The 13,464-nt window shown below is 42.0% G+C and overlaps 3 protein-coding genes across 3 annotated transcripts; 2 read left to right on the forward strand and 1 right to left on the reverse strand.

The window, feature by feature from the left end:
• Positions 1–544: 544 nt before the first annotated feature.
• On the forward strand, positions 545–1,348 carry LOC105914242 (protein FAR1-RELATED SEQUENCE 5). Its single transcript, XM_012845313.1, has 3 exons — positions 545–560; positions 616–620; positions 728–1,348. The coding sequence occupies exons 1-3, from the start codon at positions 545–547 to the stop codon at positions 1,346–1,348; spliced, it is 642 nt and encodes a 213-aa protein (XP_012700767.1).
• Positions 1,349–1,630: 282 nt separating this feature from the next.
• Positions 1,631–5,089, forward strand: LOC101773114 (alpha-L-arabinofuranosidase 1). Its single transcript, XM_004967160.1, has 8 exons — positions 1,631–1,885; positions 3,274–3,418; positions 3,642–3,760; positions 3,891–3,962; positions 4,246–4,349; positions 4,532–4,588; positions 4,676–4,868; positions 4,964–5,089. Exons 1-8 carry the CDS (start codon positions 1,631–1,633, stop codon positions 5,087–5,089), a joined length of 1,071 nt encoding a protein of 356 aa, XP_004967217.1.
• Positions 5,090–9,305: 4,216 nt separating this feature from the next.
• LOC101773938 (probable LRR receptor-like serine/threonine-protein kinase At3g47570) lies at positions 9,306–13,125 on the reverse strand. Its single transcript, XM_004967161.2, has 2 exons — positions 10,054–13,125; positions 9,306–9,897 (listed from the first exon to the last, which is right to left on the reverse strand). Exons 1-2 carry the CDS (start codon positions 13,076–13,078, stop codon positions 9,512–9,514), a joined length of 3,411 nt encoding a protein of 1,136 aa, XP_004967218.1. The 5' UTR covers positions 13,079–13,125; the 3' UTR covers positions 9,306–9,511.
• Positions 13,126–13,464: the final 339 nt, after the last annotated feature.

Consider the following 13,464-nt stretch of genomic DNA (forward strand, 5'->3'; position numbering starts at 1 on the left):
GACTATGAAATTCTTTGTTATATTTATTTACGAATAAGTGTGAAATAGCTTATTTCTTTTTCCCTTATTAGGAATTTACAAGTTTCAGCTATTTATCGGCCTACTCTAGAAAACTGAGTTTCATCGAACTTGTACTTATTTAAGCGAGAGAAATAGCAACAAAGCTTTAACTTACATAAAACCTAGCACTGCAAACTTTTATTAGAAGAGATTAGAGAGCTGTAGGAAATGGAACCACAACTGGACTAAAGCTCCCAGCCCCAATGAGGTTATCAAATGAAAAACCATTAGTTGCGTGGGCCAATTCAGCATAAGATACCCTCATGTGTTGTTCACCAATGACTGACCTTTGTTGGTTTGCTTTTATTTTTTTATTCTTTCTGTATAATGAAGACAGTGCAAATTCTAAAATGCAACAAAAACACAACCACTGCATATGGCAACTATTATGGCAAGTTTTTGCAATGGTTTATTCCTGGAGTGGTTAGAGCAGTGTGGCAATTTCAGTTGAGGGTTACCACCACAAAGGCCATCATTTCCAGCAATGGTTAGGTCAGATGGTGTATTGCTTAGCTAATTGCTGCAGATTATGTTAATATTAACCTGCAATTGCAGATGTGGTAAGCTTTGTTAGTTATGTTGGGATGAAGAACTTCAGTTCCGTCCTATGTTGATACGAAGGTATTCTTTGAAATGGTTGTAATACCTGTAATTTTTTTTGTTGCAGGTTACTGTAATGGAGACAGGAGGGTACGTTAGCCTGGAGGAAACTAAAGAATATAAGTGTATTGTAGATCAGACTTTCACGAGGGAGGAAGATTTCTATGAGTTTTACAATGATTATGCATACCATAAAGGGTTCAGTATCAGAAAGGGCAGAGTTAGGTACAAGACAGGTACCCAAGAGGTGATATGGAGAAGACTCATGTGCTCCTGTGAAGGATATAGATCTGTTAAGTACTTTGAAAGGATGGATCAAAAAAGACAGCCACGTGCCCTCACCCGTTGTGGATGCACAGCTAGGCTTGATGTGGAGTGGAGTGAAAGTATTGGCATCTGGTATGTGAAGGACTTTGTGGATGTCCATACACATGCCCTTGCAAAACCAGAGCATGTTTTTATTTTGCAATCTCATCGAGGGCTTAATGATCCTCAGAAAGCAGAGGCAGTAGAGCTGGGACTAGGTGGGCTGCGTCCCTTTCAGATCATGGATGTAATGGAGGCCAGCCACGGTGGTCCAGGGGAGACTGGATTTCTTTCGCAGGACTTGTACAATTTCTTTTCAAGGTACAAGAAGGGAAAGGTTGAAGGAAGTGATGTAGAATTTGTGTTGAATCATATGCGTTAGATGCAAGAGAAAGATCCGGAGTTCTTTTTCACATTTAGTGTGGATGCACAAGGCAGGTTGAAGAATCTATTTTGGTCGGATGCATAGTCGCAGATAGACTATGGTGTTTTCAGAGACGTCGTTGTATTCGACAGCACTTACCGAGTGAACTGGTACAATCTTCCGTTTGTCCCTTTTATAGGAGTTAACCATCATTGAAGCACAGTTGTCTTTGGCTGCGGTATTTTATCGGATGAAACTATCTTGTCATATGTGTGGCTCCTCGAGGCTTTACTGGAGGCGATGCACCAGAAGCATCCAAAATCCTTAATCACTGATGGGGACGCATCGATGATGACAGCTATTGAGATTGTCATGCCTGATGCAGATCACAGATTGTGGAGTTGGCACATAGAGCAGAACATGCTGAAACGGTTCCGTGGTTCGAAGCTCAAGGATTTCAGGAAGTTCATATACCATGCAATGGAGGAGGGTGAATTTGATAGGCTTTGGAGAGAGTTTAGAGGTACCCATAATATCAAAGAAGATAACCTATGGGTAAATAGGATGTACAAACTAGAAGGAAGTGGGCTGCCACGTTCACAAGAGGGAGACATTTCTTGGGCATGCAAAACAATCAGAGGAGCGAGAGTCTGAACTCAAGGCTTCACAACCATTTAGACCGAAAGATGTCCTTGGTTGATTTAATGGAGCATTATGAGTTTTGCCTATCACGCATTCGTCGGAATGAGATTGAGCTTGATGCGAAGGCTCTATGTTCTATCCCATTCACTAAGATTTCTGCTGATGTTCTTGAGAAAAGTGCCGCGCAGATCTTCACACCAACTATTTTTCAGAAAGTGAGCTTCCAGATAAGAAAATCAAGTAATTGGTCGGTGACAGAGGTGACATTGCAGAATGGGTGTTTGAGGTATGAGGTTTCATTGCAAGGCAACAACAAGCGTTGGTTTCACGTGACTTGTACCTTTGGGGTCATCGTTGGTTGATGCTAGATGCCATTGCCGGAAGCTGGAGCGGGAAGGAATTCCATGTGCGCATACTTTCTGTGTCATGAAGTATTCTCGTATAGAGAGCATCCCTTCTTGTTGTGTTTTCGTGAGGTGGACTATGAATACGAAGAGTGCTTTCCCAACGGAGATGCGTACCAACACGCATGTTTGGACTAAACAAATGGATCGTTACCATTCCCTTCGCTCAAAGGGCAATCGTGCTTTATTCAAAGTTTCTAGGAGCCAAGGTGAGACGGAGAGGGTAATGAAGTTACTTGATGATATTTTGAAAGAAGACACGCAGGAGCAAGGGATGGAAGAGGAAACGACATTTGGGCCTTTGCCGGCTCATTTCTCAGCAGTCAACCAGCCAGGTGGCACCAAAGTACTTGATCCGGTGAAGATTGTTTCGAAAGGTGCTCTGCGATCCAACAAGAGGTGGAAGGCAAGCCATGAATTCTGGGGACCTGTTTGAAAATGTGCAGGTTAGATAGTTAAGTTTTTTATTTATGCCATCAGGCACGCAGGTGTTTGGGAAGAAGTCCTCTTACTTTTTGTGTTGTTCGCCTAAAATCTTGGACAATCTTGTTTTTCTTTATTGCTCAAAATGAAAAATTTATTGCTCAGATCACAATGAGAATAATTGCATATGATGAGTTTGGATAATCTAAAGTTATTCACTTATTCTTGAATGCTGAAAAGGACATTGTGATGGGCTTCATCCTTTACGTTTTATTCAGGCAGTTCACATGCAGATACGATGCTTGGCTTGAGTTGTATATTCGCATTTACGAAGATTGTCTATGCATTAACTTCTTCGTTTTACATGAATAGTGGCTAGCTCAATAAGATACCTTATATCTCCTATAAACTTAGGTAGTTTTAATACTCATGATTGTAGCTTAATTGATATGGAAATGTCTTTTTTTCCTACAGGATGTATTGGACAGTCTAGAATTTGCAAGGGGGAGTGCAGATTCAACATGGGGCTCTGTTCGTGCTGCAATGGGGCACCCTGAACCATTCCCAGTGAAATATGTTGCAATTGGAAATGAAGATTGTGGGAAAAAATTTTACCGCGGTAAATTTATCAACTACATATATGTTGCATCCTTTGTGGAGTTTAAGTCAAAATGGTCTTGTGCACAAGGGCTTCCTGAATCCCAATGTCCTTTTACCAGCACAGAAAAAGTTGAACATGATTCCCAGTGGTAGTTGACAAGGGAAATACTTCACCTACAATCTTTTTTATTGATGAAACATACTTTTAGCATGTCATGATATTCTCTATTTCTGTTGAACAGGTAATTACCTCAAGTTCTACAATGCTATAAGGCAGGCCTATCCAGATATTCAAATGATTTCAAACTGTGATGGTTCATCTAGACCACTTGATCATCCTGCTGATTTATACGACTTCCATGTAAAGTTCCTGTTGCCAAGTCTATTTATCTCTTTTTTCTCCTGTGTCTTGTTTCCTGTGTTCTGTTTAATAATTCATTGTCAAGGTCAATTTTACTTCTCTTAAATTTCAATATCGCTTCTTTTTCTAGGTCTATACCGATTCTAAAACTTTGTTTAACATGAGGAACACCTTTGACAGAACATCTCGTAGTGGACTGAAGGTAAGTCTCAATTTTTACAAGGTAGATTTTTGTGAAATAACTCTTTCATGACCTGTCATTTACATTGATTCAGGACATCCTAACAAGGTTGCAAATTCTTAGGTGCATTCTAATTCTAAAGGACTATAAGAAATATATATGTGGAGCCATAGTCGTGAGTACTGCCATGTGTGGATGTTATTTTCATGTTCAAGAACTTCATTGACTTCATCCTTCATGCCTATTGGCATCGCCATGTCCTGTTCAGACAGCAAACATATTTCTGAATATGATTCAAATGCAGGCTTTTGTGAGTGAGTACGCTGTTTGGAGAAGTGATGCGGGTAGAGGAAGTCTTCTTGCTTCATTGGCAGAAGCTGCTTTCCTTACCGGGCTGGAGATGAACAGGTGCTTTTTCCATTACTGAAATTGTTGGTTCCATGATGACCAGACCTGAGTTGCCATGGATAAATTTTAGATTTGTCCTTTTACTTTAGTCACCATGACCTGATGGACTTCCATCTGCTCTAGCTTCACTGCTAAGAAAGCTTTCACTGTGAGTTATTTGACCTTTTGTTGGTTCTTTGCAGTGACATTGTTCATATGGCAAGTTACACTCCACTGTTTGTAAATGACAACGACAGAACGTTAGTATCCATGGTTTGATGCTTTATTTGCTTCTGTTCTCCTTTCATCTAACACTGAGGTAAATTGCGTTTGAATAAAACTGTCAGATGGAACCCAGATGCTATCGTCTTCAACTCGTGGCAACATTATGGAACTCCTAGTTACTGGATGCAGACGCTGTTCCGTGAGTCCAGCGGTGCTATGATTCATCCAATTACAGTCAGTTCTAGCTACTCTGGTTCGCTCGCAGCATCTGCAATTACTTGGCAGGATTCAGAGAACAGCTTCCTAAGAGTAAAGGCAAGTAAAATCTATCACATCCATCCTAGCTAGTAGCTACTATCTGGAGGAGCAAAATGTCGTAAATAATCTCGGAAAGCTCCTGTGTTGTGCAGGTTGTAAACTTTGGATCAGATGCTGTTAGCCTCACAATTTCCACAAGTGGACTTCAGGCTAGTGTTAATGCTCTGGGATCAACCTCCACTGTCCTCACATCCGGGAATGTGATGGATGAAAATTAAATGTCCACTGTCCTCTTGTTCATTTCAGGCTGAAATTGGGAGACAGTCAGCATCAGAGCGTCAATGGGAGGTCTACAGATTGGTATCTCGAGCAATGATTGAGCTTTTGTTTGGTTCAGGGGATTACTGGATGCTGACATAGATACATGCATGAGCCGGTCTGTTGTAAATTATTTTAGTGGAGATGTTGTTGACCTCCTGCGTCTACTTCACCACCTTTGCCTTGTTTTCCTGCCTCCTTCCTACCTTTCCTTGTATGATTGCTGCTTGTACTTTCAGAATAGAAAGAGAGGAGTAATGTAAAGCCCGGCCTCCTCATGTAAGCGCAATTTGTTTTTGCAAAGCATATGTATTCAAGTTAAATGGTGAGTTCATTTCATACTATTGAATTATTTCATATTTTTATATATAACGAATTTAACGAAACTAGTACCTGCGAAATGCAAAAAGCCTACCGATTTGGACCATCCTTCTGAGCTGCTCGTAATCCTAATCTCACCACCAACCTTAACAGATAGAGAATTCATATGTGCAATACAATATTCAATTTGAAAACTAACTCTATCCATAATCTCGAAGACAGAATTGACACGTAAAGATAACAGATTCAAATTGGTAGGAGATATCCGGATATCCATACAGTACAAATTCCTATATAAATAAATGACCCCCATCTGGGAATTTGTCTCACGCCTCCATCTCCTCAACATGGAGCAGAAACATACACCTGACGCACAACACAAGGAGCATGCCCCACCTGCGCGACTTGATCCAATTACACCTGCGCCATCCTATCCAGTAAGTTCAATCCTGCCTGCAACAATACAGTTTATGATCAGTTTATCAATACAACATGACATGGAAAAATTGTATAGAGTCCTAATTTTTTAATCAGATCCATTCATCCTAGGAAAACAATGGGGTACAGACCATCTATAATGATCACTTGGAGAATAACACTGATGGCGAATCAGATTATGAAGACCCTATCGTTAGCTTTACTGAGGACCCATTCACCTATCCACCCAAGATAGGAAGGAAGCCAGTACAATTTTTTTCTGCTCTTTTTGTTGCCGTCATCATATTTTAAACCGTTATGATTTAATTAATCACAATTTTATAGGTGTCAAAGGCTTATGGTGACATAATGGCCAAATTACATGCCATGGATACCAGGGAATGCAGAGACTACAACTACCTAAAAACTGCACAGGATTCAATCTGTCAGCAAGTAAAAGAAATTACTAGCGCCTTTCACACAATTCAACGTTTACTTATTGACATTAAGTGCTACAACCAGGTACGTACTGATGAATTTTGAATCCTACATGTGAGTTTGACTTGCCTACTCACAACCTTGTAGCCTGAAGAGCAGATCAACGAATTTGGATTGGCACAACAGAATGTAGCACAAGGGCGACTGATTTCAAGCACAGCCGGAGAGGCACCTAGGCCAATTGATGAAAAAGTAAGTAAGTTCTATGATCATGATACTAAACCAGGTCCTTATGATTGCACAAAAAGGAGGCAAGGCGAGTCGGATAAACCTGATGTAAAGAAAGGTAATATGAAGTGTTTCCAATCTAACATTTGACATTAATTCATATCGGTAACTGATACTATGTGATGATGTGATTGCAGAGTTCAGCTGTTTCATGGATGAATTTCTTCAAGTTATGAATATAAACAGAGGCAACGATGACGATATCATTATCAAAATAAAGGGTATTGTATTAACAAGAAAGGAGATTCACACTTTGACTATAAAGTATGACTACGACTCTTTCAACAAATGTTTAGATGACAAGGTCTGTCCTTAAACATTGTTCATTTACTTGTTGTTTAAGATACCAACATTAAGATGTGAAGTGGAGTGTCATTTAAGTACCTTGTTGTTCATGCAGATAGTAGATGCACGCATACATGACATGCGGGGGAAGATCTCGGACGACAAACGGATGTTCACCAATGTTTACCTGGAGAACACGCACATGCCTGCAAGGTTCCAGTACACACAGAGACATGAGGCTGAGCTATGTGAAGAAGAAACAATGCATAGGCGCGCAGTTGCATTTAAATACGTCAGTCATGAAATGGTAGGACATATTTACTTAACTGCTAGTCAATACTTTCATGCGTTCAATACTGACTACAACATTTGTAGGTATTTCTCCCAATGCGTGTGCAGACACACCGGTTCTTGGTGGTAGTGAACGCTTATTTGCGAACTGTACAAGTATTGAACTCCGACAAACAATTCGTTGCAAAAATAGTGCAACAAGTCAGGAATATGGTGAGGTTTAAGTATGCTTTGTATTGTTCAATTTTGATTGCACATTATGAAATAACATTATATGAAATAGGTTGAAGGCTTGCATTGTTATTTGGAGATCATTCAAAACGACGAGGAGGAGGACTACCATCGGTGGAAGGATTTTAATGTCAAGACTTGGGACATCGACATGCTCGGTGGATTACCACAACAGGATGACAGGATATCATCCGGCCTATTCATGCTCAAGTACATGGAGCACTGGAATGGTTACAGACTACAAAAAGGCTTTACACAGAACCTTATTCATGAGTTCAGATCTAAGCTTGCAGCTATACTGGTGAACTCGGTCTTCAATGAGGAGCAGACTATGAAGGGATCCCCTGAGATCTAGTTCGACTCTTACAATTTAAAAAGTTATCTTCAGTTTTAGTTCCTACAATTTAAGTGTACTGCTATTCAGTGTGTTACATGCTCATTATCGCAAACAGATTTTAGAGTTATACTTGGCTAAAGCATAAGACAATATTGCGTTGAAAGCCTTAAGCCAGGAAAATATCGAAATGTTAATGAATTATTGACCCTAGTCTAAAGGTACCAGTATCTTTCCCAAGCACCAACACGCTTTCAATTTTATATGTGGGCTCCCTTTTCCTTGTGTTAAAAGTGCCAATTTCTTAGTTTTCGTACTTGAATTCGGAATTGGCAAAACTTGATCCTATTTGACCTACTGTATAGATAGCCCTATTTAACAAGTCTGCAAACAAAGAATTCACGAAACACACATTAAGCATCATGACCTTGTCCTTGTCCGGGGAGGGGATAACACACAGGAGGGAGGCGAGCTGGGAAGGGTCCTTGCCCGTGGAGTCCTGGACGCTGGCGCGAAGCCGGCTGAAGTCGTCTGCCTGGTTGGCGCCGGCAGCAGACCTACTGCTGTTGCTTGGGGTCAGGCTCCCAGGCGAGCGATGCGGGGCGAGGGGGCGGCGCGATGCGGGAGGCGACGGAGAAGGTGGGCGCGCAGGGGCGGAAGATGAGGTAGACGGCGCCGGCAAAGGCGGCGGCGAGGAGGAGCAGGAGGAGGACGGCGGCGTAGGAGCAGCAGCAGGCGCGGCGGATGAGTCTCCGTGGCCGGCGCGCGCAAGCTTCTTGTAGCGGCGCGCGGTCCGGGGGGCGGCGTGAGTCTCCGTGGCCGGCGCGTGGGAGCTTCTTGTAGCGGCGCGCTGGAAGGACGGGTGCAGCTTCAGCGGCGTGGTCTCCGTGGCCGCCGCCGCCGCGCCGGCGTCGGCGGCTGGTTGGTCGGGTCGGGGGCGGCGCGATGCGGGGTGAGGGGGCGGTGCGATCCAGAATGGATCGGGGGCGGCGTGATGCGGGGCGAGTGGGCGGAATGAGTAGGGTACGTAGAGGCATGAGGTGTTGTTGGGCTGGGCCGTTTCTCCAATTCGGCCTAGTACGGGCAAAATAAACAGAGAACTATATTATTGCATGTAACACCATCTAAAAAGTTTATAATTTATGATAATATAAAAAAGAAAATAGTTTGTGACAATTTAAGTTTCATAATTCAAAAACAATGATATACTTTGTTTCAATTTTTAAGCTTACATGATGACCTTATAGTTTGTGTTATAATTCAAAAACAATGATATAGTTTCATAATCCATGTAGTTTGTGTCATTATGTTCGTGTTAGATGAAGGTGCTTGCTTTGTGACTTGTGGTCTTCAAGAGTTTCAAGAGTACATGTATGGCCATGTAGGGGAATATGGTACATAGACAATTGCATGATAGGCCAAAGGTGGCAAACAATTTGGACTGACATAGTGACATGTCAAGTAGTTGTCGGGAGCAAATTGGGTACATGCCACCTTGGAAAACATATATATGAACTTAAGCTCATAATTTTGAAATTACATGAATTTACAAAAAAAATGGTAATATTCCAAAAATTATTGAGTGTCCTGAATTGTCCAGGATCTAATGAAACCGTATTTGTTAATTAGTCCTAAAGAAAATAATCAGCGCTACATGGTTGAGTAAAAACTGTTGTTTGTTGCTTCTTGTTGCAGAACTCATAAGCAGTGATGTTGATAGCCTTAGCTACTACAATCTTGTTGTCTTGTTGACCTACGTTAACCGCAGAACTTTTGCTCAACCATGTAGCACTGCAAATGCTTCTTTGATGGTGATGACTTCAGCATAAACATCCTGCATTGTTGGTCGATCTTTTGGTACCTGCGAAGAGCACGAGAGCCCGAGTTTAACAAGATGCACAATGCAGCTCTCCACGCCATCTTTTGCATTATTTCCATGATCCAAATTGTAGTACACATCGCCATCTTCAGAACTTGGAACGATGCAAGGATCTAGAACTTCAGTAATCTTTTGAGGAAATGCATTTTCCACAAATTTGTGAAGGTTCAAACCATCAGTAAAGATCTCATCCGTTGGGCGTTTCCCTGTGAGCATTTCTAAGATGATAATTCCGTAGCTGTAGACATCACCTTCAGTTGAGAGTTTGCTCCCGAATCCGTACTCTGTAATATTATGTGTAATTGATCAAATAATTTTATCTCTTAATACTGGAAAAAACCATAGAATATAGTATTAAATAGTGGAAAAGTAAAACATGAATGTAGACAGGAACTGTCATAATATTTAAAATTTCTAGTATTTTAACAAAAAATTCTCACCCGGTGCAATGTATCCGATTGATCCTCTTGGTCCTAGTAAGCTTGTAGAACTTTGATGGCACGGATGACTGAAACTGTGAAGAAACTTAGCTAACCCGAAGTCAGCAAGATGTGCACCCATGGCATCATCAAGAAGGACATTGCTGGGCTTCAAATCACAATGGGCCACAGCGGGCATGCAATGGTTGTGTAGATAATCCAAAGCAGAAGCTATATCCATTGCTATTGTTATTCTTAAGTCCAAACTCAGTGAGCTTTTAAATCCGTACTTGTTCAGCTCAGGATAGAGCCAGCTTTCTAGGCTACCATTAGGCATATATTCAAGAATAAGAGCTTTGAACTCATTTCCTGATGGATCAAATGTTGAGCATGTAGTAATCACCTTTACAAGGTTCCGATGACGAGTGCTCCTTAATGCCTCACACTCAGCAAGGAAGCTCTTTGGTGCGCCAAGTTGATCAAGTTTGAAAACCTTGATAGCAACTGTACGTTCTTCAAACTCAAATCTAGCTCTGTACACTGATCCAGATTTTCCTGAACCAACCAAGTTGGATGGGGAGAAACCATTTGTTGCTTTGACTAAATCAGTATATGAGACCCTTTTGAATTCCTTGCAGGATGAGTGAGCTACTTGTTTGACTTTCTTCTTCTTCATCAATAGTATGACCGCTAAGCATGATAATAGGAGCAAAGAAAGAACACTCAATCCTAGTACCTTCAGAATTTTGGAAGTATGATTTCCTCTGGAGGCATTTGCATCACAAAGTGGCAATTTTAGCAATGGAGTGCTCCCACATAACTTCTTGTTCCCCTGAATGTACACCGTGCTTTTATTATGAAATATCCCACCAGTGGGTAATGAACCTTCGAGGTTGTTGAAGGACAAATTGAGAAGCTTCAACGAGCTGAAGGTCTCAAACCATTCAGGTATTGCTCCAGACAGATTATTTCGAGACAGATCTAGCTCGATAATGCCTCTCAGTTCCGTGAAAGACTCTGGGATTTTTCCTTCAAGATGGTTCCCTTCCATGTGAAGGGACTCCAAGTGGACACACTGGCCTAGGGTGGAGGGAATTTGTCCAGACAACAGGTTATTGGAGATGTTGAGCAGTCCGAGATTGATCAAGCCACCAATCTCAAGTGGTATTTGTCCAGAGAGTTGGTTGTGGGACAAATCCATGCCTCTAGCAAGGGAGGAAAGAGTAAGAAGCATCTTTGGTATCTGACCATCAAGGCTGTTGCACGAGAGGTTCATCATTTCTAAATTTTTGCAGTATCCTATAGCTTCTGGGATCGGGCCACTAAAATTGTTTTCCTGTAAATAGAGCTCGTTTAATTGACTTAGAGTACCGATTGAGACTGGAATTCGCCCAGAAAGTTTGTTCTGCGATAAGCTTAGTCCAACTAACCTAGAAAGATTTCCGAGTGTGTCTGGGAGGCTTCCGGTGAACTGATTTTTATCCAGGTAAAGAAGCGTAACGTTTGTAAGGTATCCTATCTCGGATGGTATTTTCCCAGATATATTATTTCCTGCCAACAGCAAAACCTTTAAGCTGTTTGCAAGACCACCAATGGAACCTGGCAATGCTCCTTGGATTTTGTTTCCTGATAAAGATAATTTGACCAACTGTGTGCAATTGGCTAGTGAGGAAAGGAAAGACCAATCTCCAGCTTCAAGCTGATTCATGCCTAGATTTAATTCTACTAAGTTGGGAAGCGAACCCAAAGAAGGAATAATTCCATGGAATGAATTATACCGTAAGTCAATCACCATAAGGTTAGTTGCATTCGCTAGTGAAACAGGGATTTTACCACGGAATTGGTTCTCTAGAAAAATCATCTTTTTGATGCTTGGAAGGGTGAAGCCAATGTTGTGTGGAATTTCCCCCTGAAGGTTATTTGCGCCGATGCCAAGGTATGTCAAAGCTGACATATTGTAAAGGGAGGTTGGGACAGTTCCTGACAAATAGTTGTAAGTCAGGTCCAGTGCTTGTAGGTTCGGAATTTTACCTATACTCGCCGGGATGCTTCCTTGAAAATTGTTGTATGCAAGCATAAGCCTGATAAGGGAAGATAAATTCCCCAATGAAGAAGGTATGGCACCTGAAAGATCATTTGATGTCAAAATGAGATGCTCCAAGGGAGAGTCAGTGTGCGAGAGAGCAGGTATTGACCCCACAAATTTGTTCACCCCAAGGCCTAATGTTTTCAGTGATCTGCTATTTAGCAGAGCATATGGAATCTCTCCATCAAGATGATTGTTTATTAAGTCCAGCACTTGAAGCGATGAACTGTTATGTAGGCAAGATGGGATTGGTCCGGTGAGGCTATTGTTTGTAAGCACAACAACGCTAAGAGAAGATTTGCATCCAAGTGAAAGAGGAACTTTTCCCGTCAGACTATTTCCAGCAAGACGCAAAATTGAAAGATTATGGAGCATCCCCAGGCCTTCTGGGATATCTCCACTGAGGCTGTTATGCTGCAAGACGAGGTTCTCAAGATTTAAGCATTGGCTCAGGTTTGGAGGAATCACTCCTTGCAGGGAATTACCCCCAAGATCGATGATTTGGAGGCGAGAACAGGAAGACAGTGTGTCGGGAATCACACCACTGAGTTTGTTCGAACTGAGATTAAGGTACTGCAGCCTATTTAGTTGGCCAAGCTCAGGAGGAATTGGACCAGTAAGTTGGTTATTTGGGAAGTGGATTCTTGTGAGGAAAGTGAGATTGGCAATACAAGTAGGTATTTGGCCGTTGAGCTCAAACGACTCGAGGTCCAGAGCAACAACGCGAGATGTGTGCCTCTTGCTGCATCTAACACCATCCCAACTGCAAAACTGAAGAGAGTCATTCTTCCACGAGGCTAGCTGCCCGGCAGAGTCACAGAGATGGACCTTCAGGCAAAGGAGGGTCTGGAGATCATTACTAGGTGGTGCTGTATCAAGCGATAAGGCAACAACGAGGAAGCTCAAGGACAGGGTAGTGGCAAGGAGCACTGACGAACTCAGAGTTCGTGCATGAGCCATATCCTAGAGCAAGCCGTCAGGAACGCTTCATTTTTCTGGTACGTAGATGTGTGGAGACTGAGTTGTGATTTCTCGTGGTTGCGCATATGTTGCATATATATATAGAAGGCTGGAGGAAGTACGTGTAAAAAATCAGGGGGTGTTTGGTTTCCTTTGCTTATTTTTAAGCAAGTGTCACAAAACACCCCCTGATTTTTTACACGTACTTCCTCCAGCCTTCTATATATATATGCAACATATGCGCAACCACGAGAAATCACAACTCAGTCTCCACACATCTACGTACCAGAAAAATGAAGCGTTCCTGACGGCTTGCTCTAGGATATGGCTCATGCACGAACTCTGAGTTCGTCAGTGCTCCTTGCCACTACCCTGTCCTTGAGCTT

Source organism: Setaria italica, chromosome IV, assembly GCF_000263155.2.
Source record: "Setaria italica strain Yugu1 chromosome IV, Setaria_italica_v2.0, whole genome shotgun sequence".
NCBI lineage: Eukaryota > Viridiplantae > Streptophyta > Magnoliopsida > Poales > Poaceae > Setaria > Setaria italica.

Bases quoted from the DNA above. Each gene is read 5' to 3' on its own strand.
- LOC101773114 (XM_004967160.1), top strand. From the start codon at position 1,631: ATGCACCAGAAGCATCCAAAATCCTTAATCACTGATGGGGACGCATCG. The intron at 3,761-3,890 runs GTAAAGTTCCTG...TTCTTTTTCTAG, and splicing joins CTGATTTATACGACTTCCAT to GTCTATACCGATTCTAAAAC. The intron at 4,589-4,675 runs GTTAGTATCCAT...TAAAACTGTCAG, and splicing joins GTAAATGACAACGACAGAAC to ATGGAACCCAGATGCTATCG.
- LOC101773938 (XM_004967161.2), bottom strand. From the start codon at position 13,078: ATGGCTCATGCACGAACTCTGAGTTCGTCAGTGCTCCTTGCCACTACC. The intron at 9,898-10,053 runs GTGAGAATTTTT...ATAATATTACAG, and splicing joins AATCGGATACATTGCACCGG to AGTACGGATTCGGGAGCAAA.